The sequence below is a fragment of the Arachis ipaensis genome, chromosome B05 (genome assembly GCF_000816755.2).
Source record: "Arachis ipaensis cultivar K30076 chromosome B05, Araip1.1, whole genome shotgun sequence".
NCBI classification, from domain to species: Eukaryota; Viridiplantae; Streptophyta; class Magnoliopsida; order Fabales; family Fabaceae; genus Arachis; species Arachis ipaensis.
Genome location: NC_029789.2, coordinates 133,868,986 through 133,883,190, shown reverse-complemented (window position 1 = coordinate 133,883,190; position 14,205 = coordinate 133,868,986). Strand labels below are relative to the sequence as shown.

At 36.5% G+C, this 14,205-nt stretch overlaps 3 protein-coding genes across 3 annotated transcripts in view; 2 read left to right on the top strand and 1 right to left on the bottom strand.

Annotated features, from left to right (window-relative positions):
* The window catches only part of LOC107641188 (protein MAIN-LIKE 2-like), a 1,482-nt gene extending 88 nt beyond the window's left edge, over positions 1–1,394 (top strand). Inside the window, exons 2-4 of the mRNA XM_016344693.1 lie at positions 389–1,113; positions 1,207–1,288; positions 1,338–1,394. Coding sequence (XP_016200179.1) covers positions 389–1,113; positions 1,207–1,288; positions 1,338–1,394 — 864 coding nt within the window. The remainder of the gene's footprint in view (positions 1–388; positions 1,114–1,206; positions 1,289–1,337) is intronic.
* On the top strand, positions 7,515–10,111 carry LOC107644268 (LEAF RUST 10 DISEASE-RESISTANCE LOCUS RECEPTOR-LIKE PROTEIN KINASE-like 1.2). Its single transcript, XM_016348086.2, has 2 exons — positions 7,515–8,212; positions 9,056–10,111. Exons 1-2 carry the CDS (start codon positions 7,825–7,827, stop codon positions 9,862–9,864), a joined length of 1,197 nt encoding a protein of 398 aa, XP_016203572.1. The 5' UTR covers positions 7,515–7,824; the 3' UTR covers positions 9,865–10,111.
* LOC107642103 (protein HEADING DATE 3A-like) overlaps positions 13,793–14,205 on the bottom strand; it is a 6,297-nt gene continuing 5,884 nt past the window's right edge. Inside the window, exon 4 of the mRNA XM_016345421.1 lies at positions 13,793–14,019. Coding sequence (XP_016200907.1) covers positions 13,793–14,019 — 227 coding nt within the window. The remainder of the gene's footprint in view (positions 14,020–14,205) is intronic.

Below are 14,205 nucleotides of genomic sequence, written 5' to 3'. Positions count from 1 at the left end.
CTTTATAATAATGAGTAAATTGTAAATAAATAAAAGTTGCTTTTTTTAAATAAATAGATTATAAATAAGTAAAGAAATTTATAATATTTATGTATATAAATATGAATGTGAAGAAAAAAATTTATTTATTTATTTATATTTGCTAGAAAAAGGCTTATAATTTATCTTATAAATTAATATACAAATAGTTAGTTTTATGAATAAATAAATAAATAAGTAATCATATGAGTAGTGTTTTTTATATTTTATATCTAGTTGAAAATAAATAAATATGCTAATATTTGTTAAATATTTTAATAAATAAGATATTAAAATAAATATGTGAATATTTATTATTTGTAAGAATTATTATTTAATTAATCTAACAGATTTATCTTTGTTTATGCAGCCAAACAGGAATTTGTTGGTACGTAAATTGGATCCGCCCCAGACGTGGAACCCGATGGTCGAGAACTACTTACGCGCCACGGGATTCTACCACGTCTCTAGGATTGGGGTGATAAGAGGATTTCACCCCTTATTAGCTGCTCTGGTTGAGAGGTGGAGGCCGGAAACTCATACCTTTGTATTGCCGGTCGGTGAGGTTACAGTGACATTGGAAGATGTCGCTCATATATTTGGCCTACCCATTGATGGAGAGCCTGTGAGTGGATGGACTGATAGTAGTGGCGACTTCCTGCAGAGTCAGAGCATCGCGATATTTGGTCGTGAACCAGTAGTCAGTCGTTCCTCGAAATCCTATATAAAGTTGGGTTGGGTTCGACGTATTAGAGATGCAGAGCTGTTGGACACTGAGGAGTCCATTAGGAGATACGTCAGATATCAGATCTTCTATTTGTTAGGGTCGACCCTATTCACGGATAAGTCGACCGCATACACCCATGCGAAGTATCTACCATTACTTCGCGATTTCGAGCGGATCCATACATATAGTTGGGGTTCAGCATGTCTCGCACATCTTTACAGAGCACTATGCCGTGCATCACGATATGATACAAAGGAGATGGATGGCCCTCTGAATCTGTTGTTTGTTTGGGCATGGGAGCGAATGCCGTGTATTGCTCCCGTACCGAGACAGACCCTTCCACCGGCTGAAATACCAGTTGCCATGAGGTAATAATTCTTATTTTAGTCCTGCGTTATATTAACGATGCATGTTGGATTTACGGTGACTTATGTAAATTTTTTCACTTAATCATGTTTCAGGTGGAGTCATTCGGAACGGACAACAATGTGGTTATCGAAGACCGTTGCGAGTTTCAGGCATGATATAGACTACATGCAGGAGGTAAATATTTATGTTTCTTGTGATTCGTATTTTCAAATATTAATGTTAGGGTTCTAATATACCAATAATACGTGGCAGTTTGAGTGGCGGCCGTACGACGGATTGATCATACCGGACGAGTTGCATGGTCATCTTGAGGTGTGTGACATCGTTGTTCCTTTGTTGTCGTTTGAGTGTGTCGAATGGCATCCTGTGGATCGAGTGATGCGTCAGTTTGGGTATGCACAACCTCCCCCGCGAGAAGCAAGGGACATTCCGCTCGACCAGCATTGCATCGTTCTTCGCGGAGTACAACTTCATGACTGGACAGTTTTGCATAGGACATGGATAGGAGAGTGGGCCAATAGGCGAAACAGTCGGTTGCGGGATCAGTACCCCGTTCCAACCTGGGACTTTTTACCCACGGTGGAGTACCGAGATTGGTACGTGGCCTCGTACGGACATATACTAAGATTGTCTGAGTACGTTCCTCAGCATCCACAGCCACCTGCACCACAGCCACCTGCACCTCAAGGTCCACCTCAGCATGCAGTGTTTGAGCTGTTTCCTTATTATATACCACAGCCACCGGACCACAGTCATGGTAGCCGTCACACTCAGGACAGTCACCACTCTCAGTACTCTCAGGGCAGTCACCACTCTCAGAGCAATCACCACTCTCGGCACTCTCAGCACAGCCACCACTCTCGACACTCTTAGCACAGCCACCACTCGCAGCACTCTCAGCACGGTCACCAGGGTCAGTCCGGGTCGGCCACTCTGGGTGTGGATGACTCAGTTCCAGGTCACCCATATGACCTACGGACGGAGCAAAATCTACCTGATAGGTATACTCCGTTGCGGTTCGATTAGGGCATGATGGGTAAGGGACTGAACTGGTTGGTACGAAAGAAGTGAGCTTGGGTTTAGGATTTTTAGCTTTAATTTTAAGTATTAAGTTAATGTAACTCGTATTTAATGTTTTATTTGTTGACCTATGTATTCGGTAGTTAATCTGTTGTATAATTAATTCACGAGAACAGTTGATGATAATATTAACCTGACATTAAACATCAATGGATAGACTCAAATTGAAAAATACAAACACGATTAACATCAAAAGCATCACTTAGACAAGACTCAAATTTAAAAATACAAACACGACAATTTTAAAAATCATTCTCCCGCACCACTCGGTCCAGCACGCTGAGGACATCGACTCCGACTATGACCCTGAGCACCACAGAGACGGCATATCCGAGGACCACGCATGTCGTGTGAGTCCATTTCATTCAAGTATCTGGTCAATTTGGGCCGACCTTTCGACGTTCGCCTCAAGGCGGGATTAGCGACCAATGTGGGTCCCTCATAGGCAGGCCATGTCTCGGGATCACCTAATGGTGTGAACTCAAATCTATATACCTTACGAACCTCTGTGATCTTGTACACATCATGCACATAAAACTGCCAATCGAGACGCTGGTTAGCACAACAAGCAATAACATGGCGACATGGTAGTCGTTCAACCTGAAAGTGCCCATAGTTACACGTCCGTCGCGCAAGATCAACAACTAACACCTTTCCGCTAGTCATTTTGTGCACCTCAAATACCTCATTTCGTCTATCGAACCAGTGCACAACTATATTCCCAGCTTGTTGTATATTTGCTTCTATCCGCTGTTGTGCAAATACTGAGTAAGTAAATCCAGCACGCTTCCGTTTGTGAGTCTCGGCACTCTTCCGTGTAAACAGTTCATTTAACCGATAATATGTTGCTCGGACCAGCGCCAACACAGGTAGATTACTCCTCCACCGTTCTTGAATATCCTATGTTGACAACAAGCTTTTGCAAGTGAGGGACTTTGAATGCCCTTAGGAAGTTGCTGCCGAGGTGCCTTATACAAAACAACCACCATGCTCTTGGAGGTTGCCAGTCACCTCCGGAACGATTTACTGCTGCCCAGATTGACTCATGCCGGTCGGAGATCATACCCACTCCGTCTTTTCTAACAACATGCATTCGCAGATTTCTAAGAAAAAATGCCACGCATTAGCTGTCTCCCCTTCCACCAAGGCAAAAGCGATAGGCACAATATTCTGGTTCCCATCTTGTGCAACAGCGACTAGAAATGTACCTTTATATTTTCTGTACAGGTGTGTGCCGTCAACCTGAACTAGGGGCTTGCAATGCCTGAATGCCCTAATGCATGGATTGAAACTCCAAAATACACGATGAAGTATTTTTACACCGTGCGCTTCCTCATTCCCGTTGTACAGTGGTCGTGTTTCTATTTGGACAACTGAACCAGGCATCTTCTGAACTATGATCGAGAGCCACCATGGCAAGGCTTGGTAAGAATCCTCCCAACCACCAAAAACCTTCGCTATGGACTTCTGCTTTTCCAACCAAGCCTTTCGGTAACTGATGGTATAGTTAAACCTTGACTGGACTTCCGCTATTATAGATTTCACCTTGATGGACGGGTCAGTCTCGACCAATGGTCTTATCGCCTCAGCAACTGTATCCGAGTCCAACTTGGAATGATCTTGTGAAATCATTCCCATTGTACACATGTGCCTACCGTTGTTTCTGCGTATCTCCCAGCAACCTTTTTTCCGTATCAAGCTGGCTTGGATAAGCCAGTCGCACCCACGCCCATACATCTTGCATTTTGCATAGAACGTCTGTGGTTCAGACTCATACACATCATAGTCAACTCCTCTAGAGATAGTGTAACTTCTAATTGCTGCGACGACTGACTTTCTAGAACTGTATTCCATTCCAATCCGGAACTCTCCGTCCTCAGGATTAGCAATGCCTACAGAAAGCCGAAATCATCATTCATTTATCAATCCAAAGTATAAATTAGCAAAAACTTATTATTCAGTCAACACGTACCTATGTTTGCATATTCCGAAAATTCTGGGGCATGGATGGCGTCGAGATCTAACTCACGCATAAAAGGTGGAACGCACATCGGTTGACTGCTCGAGGGATGAACCACTACATTGTCCGCTTCTGCCTCAACTCACACATCACCATCCTCGTCTTCGTCGCCAGCTTCATAAGTGGCTTCAAAGTCCTCTTCGCTGTCACTATGCATTCTTTCGTACACTGCAACTCTATCATCTTCTATATCTAAATCATTTTGAATCCCTGTTTCCTCTACGGCTTCAAACTCAACGTACAACTCAATCTGTGGCTGTCACATCTGAGTCTGCCGGTGAATTTGAAACATATTCTGCATACTCGCTTCGTCAGTGATCGGTATGGTATCAAATTGTATTAGACCACCAAAAACTACAACTGGATTCCGGTACATAATTCTGCTCACTCGCATCGACATACCGTTCTCCATGCTTTGAAAGAGACCGTTCTGAAGCTCTATTAACGTCATAGTGCACGTAACCACAAATAAAAACGGATTATGGCACACAAACCTCACTCTCTCATGAGTATTCTGTACTATTTCACCATTGTGATACACCACCAAATTTGCGGTACCCTCCATTATACCCCAACACACTCAAAGAACACTCAAGGCACACACTTATTCTGAATGAAAATGGTACCAAGATCTGCCTTATATAGAGGGAAGCATTCAACACGCCCCCACGTGCTGCGTGTCTCATCCAATCACGTGTTGCCACGTGTCAGCACGCCCCCCGCGTGTTGACTCAGCACGCCCACCGCGTGCAGTCTGCCTTAGCCAACCAGGAACTGCCACGTGTCAGCACGCCCACTGCGTACTGACTCAGCACGCCCCCACATGCTGCGTGTAGCACTGCCATGTGGCCTCCACGCCCCCGGCGTGCTGTGTTGACACTGCCACGTGTGCTCCACGCCCCTGGCGTGGTGCTGCATGTTCCACGCCCCCCGTGTGTTGACCTTCTACCTGACACGTCCACCCATGTGTAAATACACTATGTTCCCCCATTCTCAGCCAATACACCACTGTTTACCCCATAACCAAATTCTTGAGTTCATAAGTTTACCCACATTACTTTTAAGACATCTTTCTCTTTCTACTAATGACATGTCAGCAACATTGCTTACTTGGCAAAATTTTAGAATCAACCACTTAATTTTTGTCAAATCATCTATTATTTCCAAATCAACAAAAAAATAAAATATATAAAAATTTGTAACGAAATTTGTAACCTACAGAGATATTGAATTCATATTCCTATGTTTATTATATTTCACCGTTATAAATAATACAATAAATTTATAACCCCAATAATTAATTTATTAATTTCTATAAATAACTCATTAAATGTAATAAACATCTATATTACAAATGTCATAATAATATTATTAATCATAATAAATTTTATGTTACAAATATTCAAATTTCATACTATTTGAACTACTTATATAAGTCTCTTATCACTATTCCTTCAAATAATATCAAATTTAGCACAAAAAATTTATTTTCAAACTACATAAAAAAGAAGACAACTATATTTGTAACACATGTAATCAAACACCACAATATCCAACAATAAGGTAACTCTATATACTTTTCATAATCTCATCTATCAAATTATTAGTTACTAATCCAATACTTATTTTAGGTTCATAAATCAATTAAAGTTTTCAGATCAAAGTGCTATAACAACTTTTTTACTATTTGATGGCAAAGAAAAAAATTGTTAGGCACAACTGCTTTAAATCTAACGACACTCCAGAAAAGTAATGACATTGAAACACCACCCTAATTAAAAAATTTGTGCAACCTTACACTTATATTTGAAGTCAAAGTAAATTATTTTAATCTCAAAAAAGGTTCTCAACAATACAGTATTACCAAGACATTTGTTCTAACAAAAAATATTGAACCTCAACACCCATTATAACAAATAAAATAGGTAATACTCTAAAAAAAATTACTTATTTAAGACATCATTTTTATTTCCAATTTAAATTATTCATTGATTATAGAAACCAACTTTGCCAACACTAATATCATCAGACGAAGATCAAATACCCATCAAGAGATTAAGGAGAAAGAAAACCATACAAATTCAAGATACATCTTCGGAAGAAGAATATACATGCAAAGATGGAATAAACAACACAATAGAAAGTGCATACAACTCAATAATTTATAAAGAACATGCCTTCACAAGAACCTACGACAGAAAGAAGAAAGCAACAACTCTAACAATAACCAATAAAGAAAAAGGAGGATGAGCACCACATAAGAAGACTAACTCCATTAACTAAAACAAATACAAAAATCAAACCACCAAATAAAAATGTCATTTTGTATAACTCTAACATCTAAATTTTTTGTACTACAAATTATTTTAAATAAAACACCTTTTAAATTTAGCTTTAGTTTGCACATATTTAATTTAATTTTACAAAACATAGTCATTTTTAATATTTATTATATTATCATTAATTTATCGCTCCGCGCATCGCACAGGTCTCGTTCTAGTTTATTTATTTATTTCTACTAGGGGTGTCCGCGGATCGGATCGGATCGGATATGGCTGAAAATTCGATCCGATCCGCACAATTTTCATCGGATCGGATCGGATATGATATCCGCACTTTTTAGTGCTGGATCCGATCCGTATTATAGTGCGGATCTGCGGATCCGCGGATCGGATACGCGGATGTAGAGTAGATATCCGCGATCCGATCCGCAAAGGGTGCGGATCCGATCCGATCCGATCCGATCAATTTGCAGATCGGATCGTATCCGCAATTTTCGAATCGAATGCGCATATTTACCGCGGATCTACGGATTCGATCCGATCCATGGACACCCCTAATTTTTACAAGTCACTTTTTCATATCCTACGCACATCAATAGCAAGGCAAAACACTAGGGAAGAAGTATGGAACAAATCAAAACTTAAAAGAGAAAACACAAGAAGGAATTCCAAGTGGTCAAGCACAGTTAAGAGTTGAGACTTGAGACTTGAGTGAGTAGTAGTAGTCGGGTTATAGACTTAAAGGAATGCTACTTCGTTGTTCCTTCCTTTTCTTTCTTACTCTATTTCCCCATTTATATGTATTTATTCATTTTAAATAAGATATGGTGTCAACTTATCTAACATTTCATATATTGACTAATTTGAATTTCACTCAACTTGTCAATGGTATTGGTGGACCATGCAATATGAGTCTTTCCAGGTAACTCACTTTCTCTTTACCCTCTCTCTCCTCCCAGTTTTATCCACACTACTACTCTTTTACGCGTACAATCAGCGTTTAATGATTTAATCACATATTTCCATTTTTTTTAATTAAAAAAGATACAAATTTAATTGGTATCCTTTTAGTTTTTCCAGTATGAACCTATGTACCCAATTCTCTTGATCCCTCCAACCTTAAGATTGGTTCTCAAGTTGAGAATTTTCTCTTTCTTTCTTAATTAGTTTCTTACTTTACTTAGATCACTTGATTAATTTGATTAACAATTCTTTTCGGTTTTCCCTGGTAAGATTAAGGTATTTCTTTGCTAAATGTGTAACTTAGGGATTTGACTATATTGGAGGCAGTGATCACAGATCATAATTCATAGTAGTGTGTGTGAGTGATGCCAGTTCTCTCATTTGTATCTCAGTGTTTCTTCTTCACTAATGGTAGTGGAAGTAAACACCACGCTTCACATCCAATTATTGATTCTGAGGTGAAGGGGGGAAGCAAATTGGTGCCTCTGGATTCTGAGGAACCAAGCAGTGGTGATGATGAACAACATGAGCCTCTGGATTCTAAGGTTCAAACAAGCTGGGATGAACCGGTGGTTCCTGTGATCTCTGATGAGTTACCAAGTGATCATGATCAAAATCAATCACTTTTGTTGGTTGATTCTGTGTACTGCCACATAAATGAGGTGTTTGAGTATTCTGAACTTGAAGAAGCCACCAACAATTTTGACCCTAGTAGGGAACTTGGATCTGGAGGATATGGGACAGTTTATTTTGGTAAGAACATTTACATTCCTTCTATTTCAGTTAGTATGTCGTTTCATTCTCTTTGTTATAATAAAGTTATTTTAGGTTGTTAGGGACTTTGATTGTTCTAATCATGCATCCTACATTGTAGCATGATGGTGTGCTTCATCAACATAATTATATTGCAGTTCATCTTATTATATACCTTCTTAAGCATGAGTTAGTTGATCATTCAAGATGTTACCATAGATCTTTCAATCCAAACGATTTTCTCCCTCTAAAATGATTATTATTTGAATGACAATATGAATCGGTGTTTAAAAAGAATTTGAAAAGCTAACTGAATAACTGCAATTATGGTCACCAAAACTCAAATTAGATGTAACTTGGGTCATTCAAAATAAAAATTATTCAGAAAGAAAAAGCAAATAAATTTTAGTTACCAATGGTTTGTGACATGGTATCAGGGTATTACAGAAAAATTTAGAATACTATTCTTGTTACTCTCATTCCTCTAAATAAAAGTATAATTTTAGCGTCAGACAAAACAGAGACTTGTGCATTATCCACACTTTAAGCCTCCGAAAGAAGAGACTCTTATGTGTGAGGCTTGTTAAATATATAAAATCATTCATGATTCATATGCCTATGCCTAATGGTCTAACCTTTTAGAAGAGATGATTTATGACAAGATGCAGTTACATTGTCACATGTACAGCGCTGCTAGTAAGCGATGGCAAGAATGTAGCCATGTATGGCTGAGCTTTTATTTTAGCTTGGTGTTGTAGTAATTGGAATCATGTTATTAACTCTATACAGTTACTTGCCTGCAACATCATATAACAAGATTTACTAGTTTTTGTTTATATGCAGGAATACTCAAAGATGGACGTCATGTGGCAATAAAGCAGTTGCACAAAGACATGCTGAGGAGTTTAAGGTTGCATGACGAGAATTCCGAGAGCAATGATAGAGTCACCAAGTTCTCAAACGAATTTGCCATCTTATCTCACTTGAAGCATGGAAATCTTGTCCAGCTATATGGCTGCACCTCTCCTCAGAGCCATGAAGTACTGCTTGTGCAAGAGTACATTCCCAATGGAACCGCTGCAGATCATCTTCTCAACAGGAGCTCTCCTCCGTGGTCTACGCGACTAAACATCGCCATACAGACTGCAGAAGCATTGGCTTATCTACACAGTTCTAGCATAATCCACCGCAATGTGAAAACTAGCAACATTCTGCTTGACATAAATTTGAATGCTAAAGTTGCAGACTTTGGATTATCGCGCCTTTTCCCAGAAGGTGTAACTCATGTTTCCACTGATCCTGCTGGGACTCCGGGTTATGTTGATCCAGAGTACTATGAGCATGGCCATCTTTCTGAGAAGAGCGATGTGTATAGTTTCGGAGTAATATTGCTTGAGCTGATAACATCCCTGCCAGCATATAGTGAGGACGATAGAGAGCCTTTTCTTTCCAACTTTGCCATGGTTAGAATAAGCTGTGGGAGACTCCAGAGTATTGTTGACCGAGATCTTGGATTTGAGTCAGATGATTGGAATACTAAAACAATTACCGCAGTGGCAGAGTTGGCGTGTAAGTGTCTTCAGAGCCAAAGTAAATTGAGACCTTCCATGGAAGAGGTGTTGAATAGCCTTGTGAGAATTAAAAGTTGTTGAAGCTCTTAGAATGCTCTTATATGGTGTTACAATAATGTCACGATTGTTCAAATTCTCTCATGCTAGCATGGTGATTTATTTTGAGAAGAAAATAGCTTAACCAAAGTAAAATATCACTTTTATATCTTATACTTCCTCTGCCGACTATAAATAAACACCATGTCTTATATATATCTTATATACTTCCTACCAAAACCATTCTGTTTTCATCTGTAAAAGATATTGTGTATTGGGACACCGATTAGATAAAAAAACTTCCTTGATTACCCTTATCAATATTTTATAATGGTACTTTTACCCCTAACCAAAATCAACCAAAACATTTGTTCTTCTTCTCATACTCTCAAAACTCAGACTCCAGCCTTCTCCGGCAAGAAACTCTAGTGGCAACATAGATTCTACCCCCGGTGGCGAGAGAAGCAGCCTCTTGAATCCCTGCTTTGCACCTCAGCCTTCACCACTGTCCGCCATGGAAATGATCAGATCATCAGCTCCCTTGCCATTTGTTGAAGTTGATGTTATTGTGTTGGTTTTATAGATCTCAGATGTAAAAGGGGGTAGGGGGAAAAATGATAACGGCAAAATGACACTAATTTTATCATATATTTAGTTTACTGTCAAACAAGATATAAAAATGGTAATTTTTGTGTCTATATCTCAATGTATATTTTATGAGCTTCTCCAAACCAAATGTATATTTGTTATGAAAATAAGTTAATCAGTCAATTTCTCCTGTTAAAATAGTTTTTAGAAAATAATGTTACTATAAGTATCCACTGAATATCATAATCAATCAAGCTACTCCCTACAGTTCCAAGAAGGATTAAATTGCACCATAACAAGAGAATTTGACAACATACACGATTAAAGATAAATAAACAAGTTGTAGGCTAGTTAGACTATCCCAAATTTTATAAACTCAAGATACTAAAATTGAAGTTGTGGGCTTGTTTAATTAACTTGCCCAGCCCAAAAAAAACTAGCAGAATGGAGTCAAGCTTGATTGAGTACCCAAAAACAACTTCAATATTCAAATTTCTAGCAAACTGATGACCAAATAACAAAATTCTAACAAACTAGATTTCTTGATTTAAATCATAAATGTCTACTAATTCATTAATTTATTAAACAATGTTACGTTCATAAGAAAAATGACCTTGTTATAAAGAAATATTATTTATACACAGTCATATTGTCTACTGAGGTTCTTTATAATTGATATGCAAGCTCAATCCGCTAGAAATATGAAGGAGACCTTGCTCAAGGTCACAAACATACTTGGTGACGACATTAATATGCTTAAATTTTTATTTTTTACTTTTACTCCTAGAGAAAATAATGCTTTGTTTTCTTTAAGATGATTAAATGATATTTTTTTTCATTATTTGTGAAATATAAATTCTTCTCTCTTGTAAAATTAGAATAATGTATATTTTAGTCTATTTGATCAAAATGCACTTTAATAATATATATTAATGCTTTTAGATATTAAAGCTTTATTTTCAAAAGAAGAAGAAAGAGAAAATGCGAAATTTATATGCATTTTGTGAGAGATTACTGTGGTAGGAGTATTTGTAAAAAACTCCGATACTAATAAGATTGAAAAAAATATCTGAATTTTGAAGTATTCATTAAATAAAAAATGTAATTTAATCGTCCTTTAAAAATAATTTCAAATGATCATAGATGGTTATTTGCTTATCCCATGTCTCAGGTGATTAACCGAAATAGTAGAAAAAAATCTTACTCTTCAAATCGGATCAAATATCAGTTGTGGTGATCCGTTTCTTAATCAAAATCCGACCTATATGGACGAGGCCTTATGGACTGGAATTCTTGTTGTTGAGCCGAGTTATAAGTAGCGACCTAAATTAAAAATTGATCATTATTAAGTAATTTAATGGGCTGGATTTATATCCTTTGGTCCAAATATGAACAGTAACAAAAATATTTGATTATGTAATATGATGGTATATTTAGAATTTTTTTTTCTATTTTTTCCTCTCATATTGTTAAGAAAATCTTGGATTTCACAAACAAAGTTATGAACATTTTACCTTCTTACTCTCTTAACTTAGGTTAAAATGTTATTAAAATGCATCCTTTGATTTGTATAATATTTATCCACAATGCAAAGTAGTTAATCATAGGTCAGTAAGAAAATAATTTTGATAAAATATAAATTTTATATAATCATTCCCTCATAAATTAGTTTGGTAAAATCTTTATTTTTTAAAGATAATTTATAAAAGTTAACTTTTAGAAAAAGATGTTAAAAATTGTGACATTTGTATTTAATAAATTAAATTAAAAATAATTTTTAATAATTACCATATTGACAATCATATATTGTTTCCTATTTAGGTTCTTCTCATAGAATTTTGTTAGAGATTGATGCACCTGATGCACCGCCAAAGACAAACATAGATTCTCGTTTTTTCGTCAATGGAGATCCTTCTCTCCCCAAGGAGCTTCAAGCTCAAAGCTCAATGTCATTCTTAGCATCAGGTACATCCCTTAATGACAAGCCCAAAATCTTACCAGATGCTTCGACATTGCCAAAGGAAACTATAAATCATCCGGCCAACATATACAACTGGTATATAGCTCTAGTATTTGTTCTTATTTTCACCTTCAATTTTCAAAATAAGCGTAACTCGTTAAATCTTTTTTAATATAGAACAAAATTCTCTCCAATTTAAGTTTTACTGTGAACATGCAAAACATCCGGCATAGCTATATTACTGTGAACAAACAACATACTATAACTTTTGTTGCCAATACACAACATGTAAAGAATGAACCGTGCAGTAGCCTAGGCTGGGTTCAATTTATGCATACGGCTATCTTGAGTTCGAACCGAAAAGAAAGTAATCATTTATTACTGTTGATTATTATTATTTTTTATGTAATTATGATGATGATTGATCCGTCACCTTATAATTCGGTCTTTATCTTGATTGAATGACTCTTATCACTCAATTATTTTTGGAATAAGTGCCGACATAATAATCCGACTAAGCTTAGGGGTTCACTATATCATTATTCACTTATCTTCTAATCGAGTTATAAATCATTTTATTTTCTAAGCTTAGCCTGAATCATATGATCGGCACACAAAGTTTGGGGGTTATGATCCGTCACCTTATAACTCAGTTTTTATCGTGCATTATAAGTTATAACTCGGCCTTAATTATCATTCATTATAAGTTATGATCCGACTTAATGACCATTGTTCTGACTTAGTGCATGTTTGGGTGTCATTATTTTGATAAAATAAGATCTTTTTTTAATGAAAAAATATCTTATTTTATTTTTTAGCGTGTTTGGCAAATTTCTAGTAGTAAAAGTAAAAGCACTAAAAAAATCAGAAAAACATTTTTTTGAGAAACTGTAATTTACATCTTTGTTTAAAAGATCTTTTTTCCCTAAAAAAAGATGTTTTTCATGTAATAAATAAACAAAAAAATATTTTTATATTGTTATACCCAAACATAATTGATAAATAAAAAGATCTTTTTGCATGAGATACCCAAATATAAAATTACTTTTACTTTTTCATAAGATCTTTTAAAAAAAGATAATTCAAAAAAAGATCTTTTCTTAAAAACTCACCCAAACAAGCTCTATGCCTATAAAAGGCACTAATTTCTATATACATTCTAGAGACATTCTAGATATATTCTATATACATTCTATATTTATAGAATTATTACATGATGACTTCTATTTCATGTCTTACATTCTATATTCATAGAATTATTTTTATACCTCTTAAACACTTACTGACTTGAGCGTCAGAATGTCTTTTGTAGATACACACTCCCTTATTCTCTTCTTGTCGATGTATAACTCATCCCAACGAAAAGTTTGAAGACATTTATAGACAGACGAGCTATACACCCACCAAACTCAGCAAGAACAATGATCAATATAACCTCCTGCCACCAGAGCCATTCTCCCTCTGGATGTTATAATAGAGAGCAGCAACAGGCGAGCTAAGATTATATAGTTCGGCAAATTCTCTTGTGTTAAAGTTTTGGCGCCAACCTGGGGCATAAATCTTCTCTCTACCCATTTGACGAAATAACACAAACACGATTCGATGAATTCCTAAAGTTGGTCGTGGACTTTCATATGCTACCACCTCGCTACCTGTTCATAATTGTATTCATTCCATTTCATTAGTAACCTTATTAACTAAATAAATTGCCTGTTGTACTTTGGTAAAATTGTTACTAATTACATTATATTCCTCTGACAAACTCGTTTAATTTGTATATATATTTTTCAAAAGACATAGTCCATATATTATATATAACTATCAATAATTTGTATCCA

Bases quoted from the DNA above. Each gene is read 5' to 3' on its own strand.
- LOC107644268 (XM_016348086.2), top strand. From the start codon at position 7,825: ATGCCAGTTCTCTCATTTGTATCTCAGTGTTTCTTCTTCACTAATGGT. The intron at 8,213-9,055 runs GTAAGAACATTT...GTTTATATGCAG, and splicing joins ATATGGGACAGTTTATTTTG to GAATACTCAAAGATGGACGT.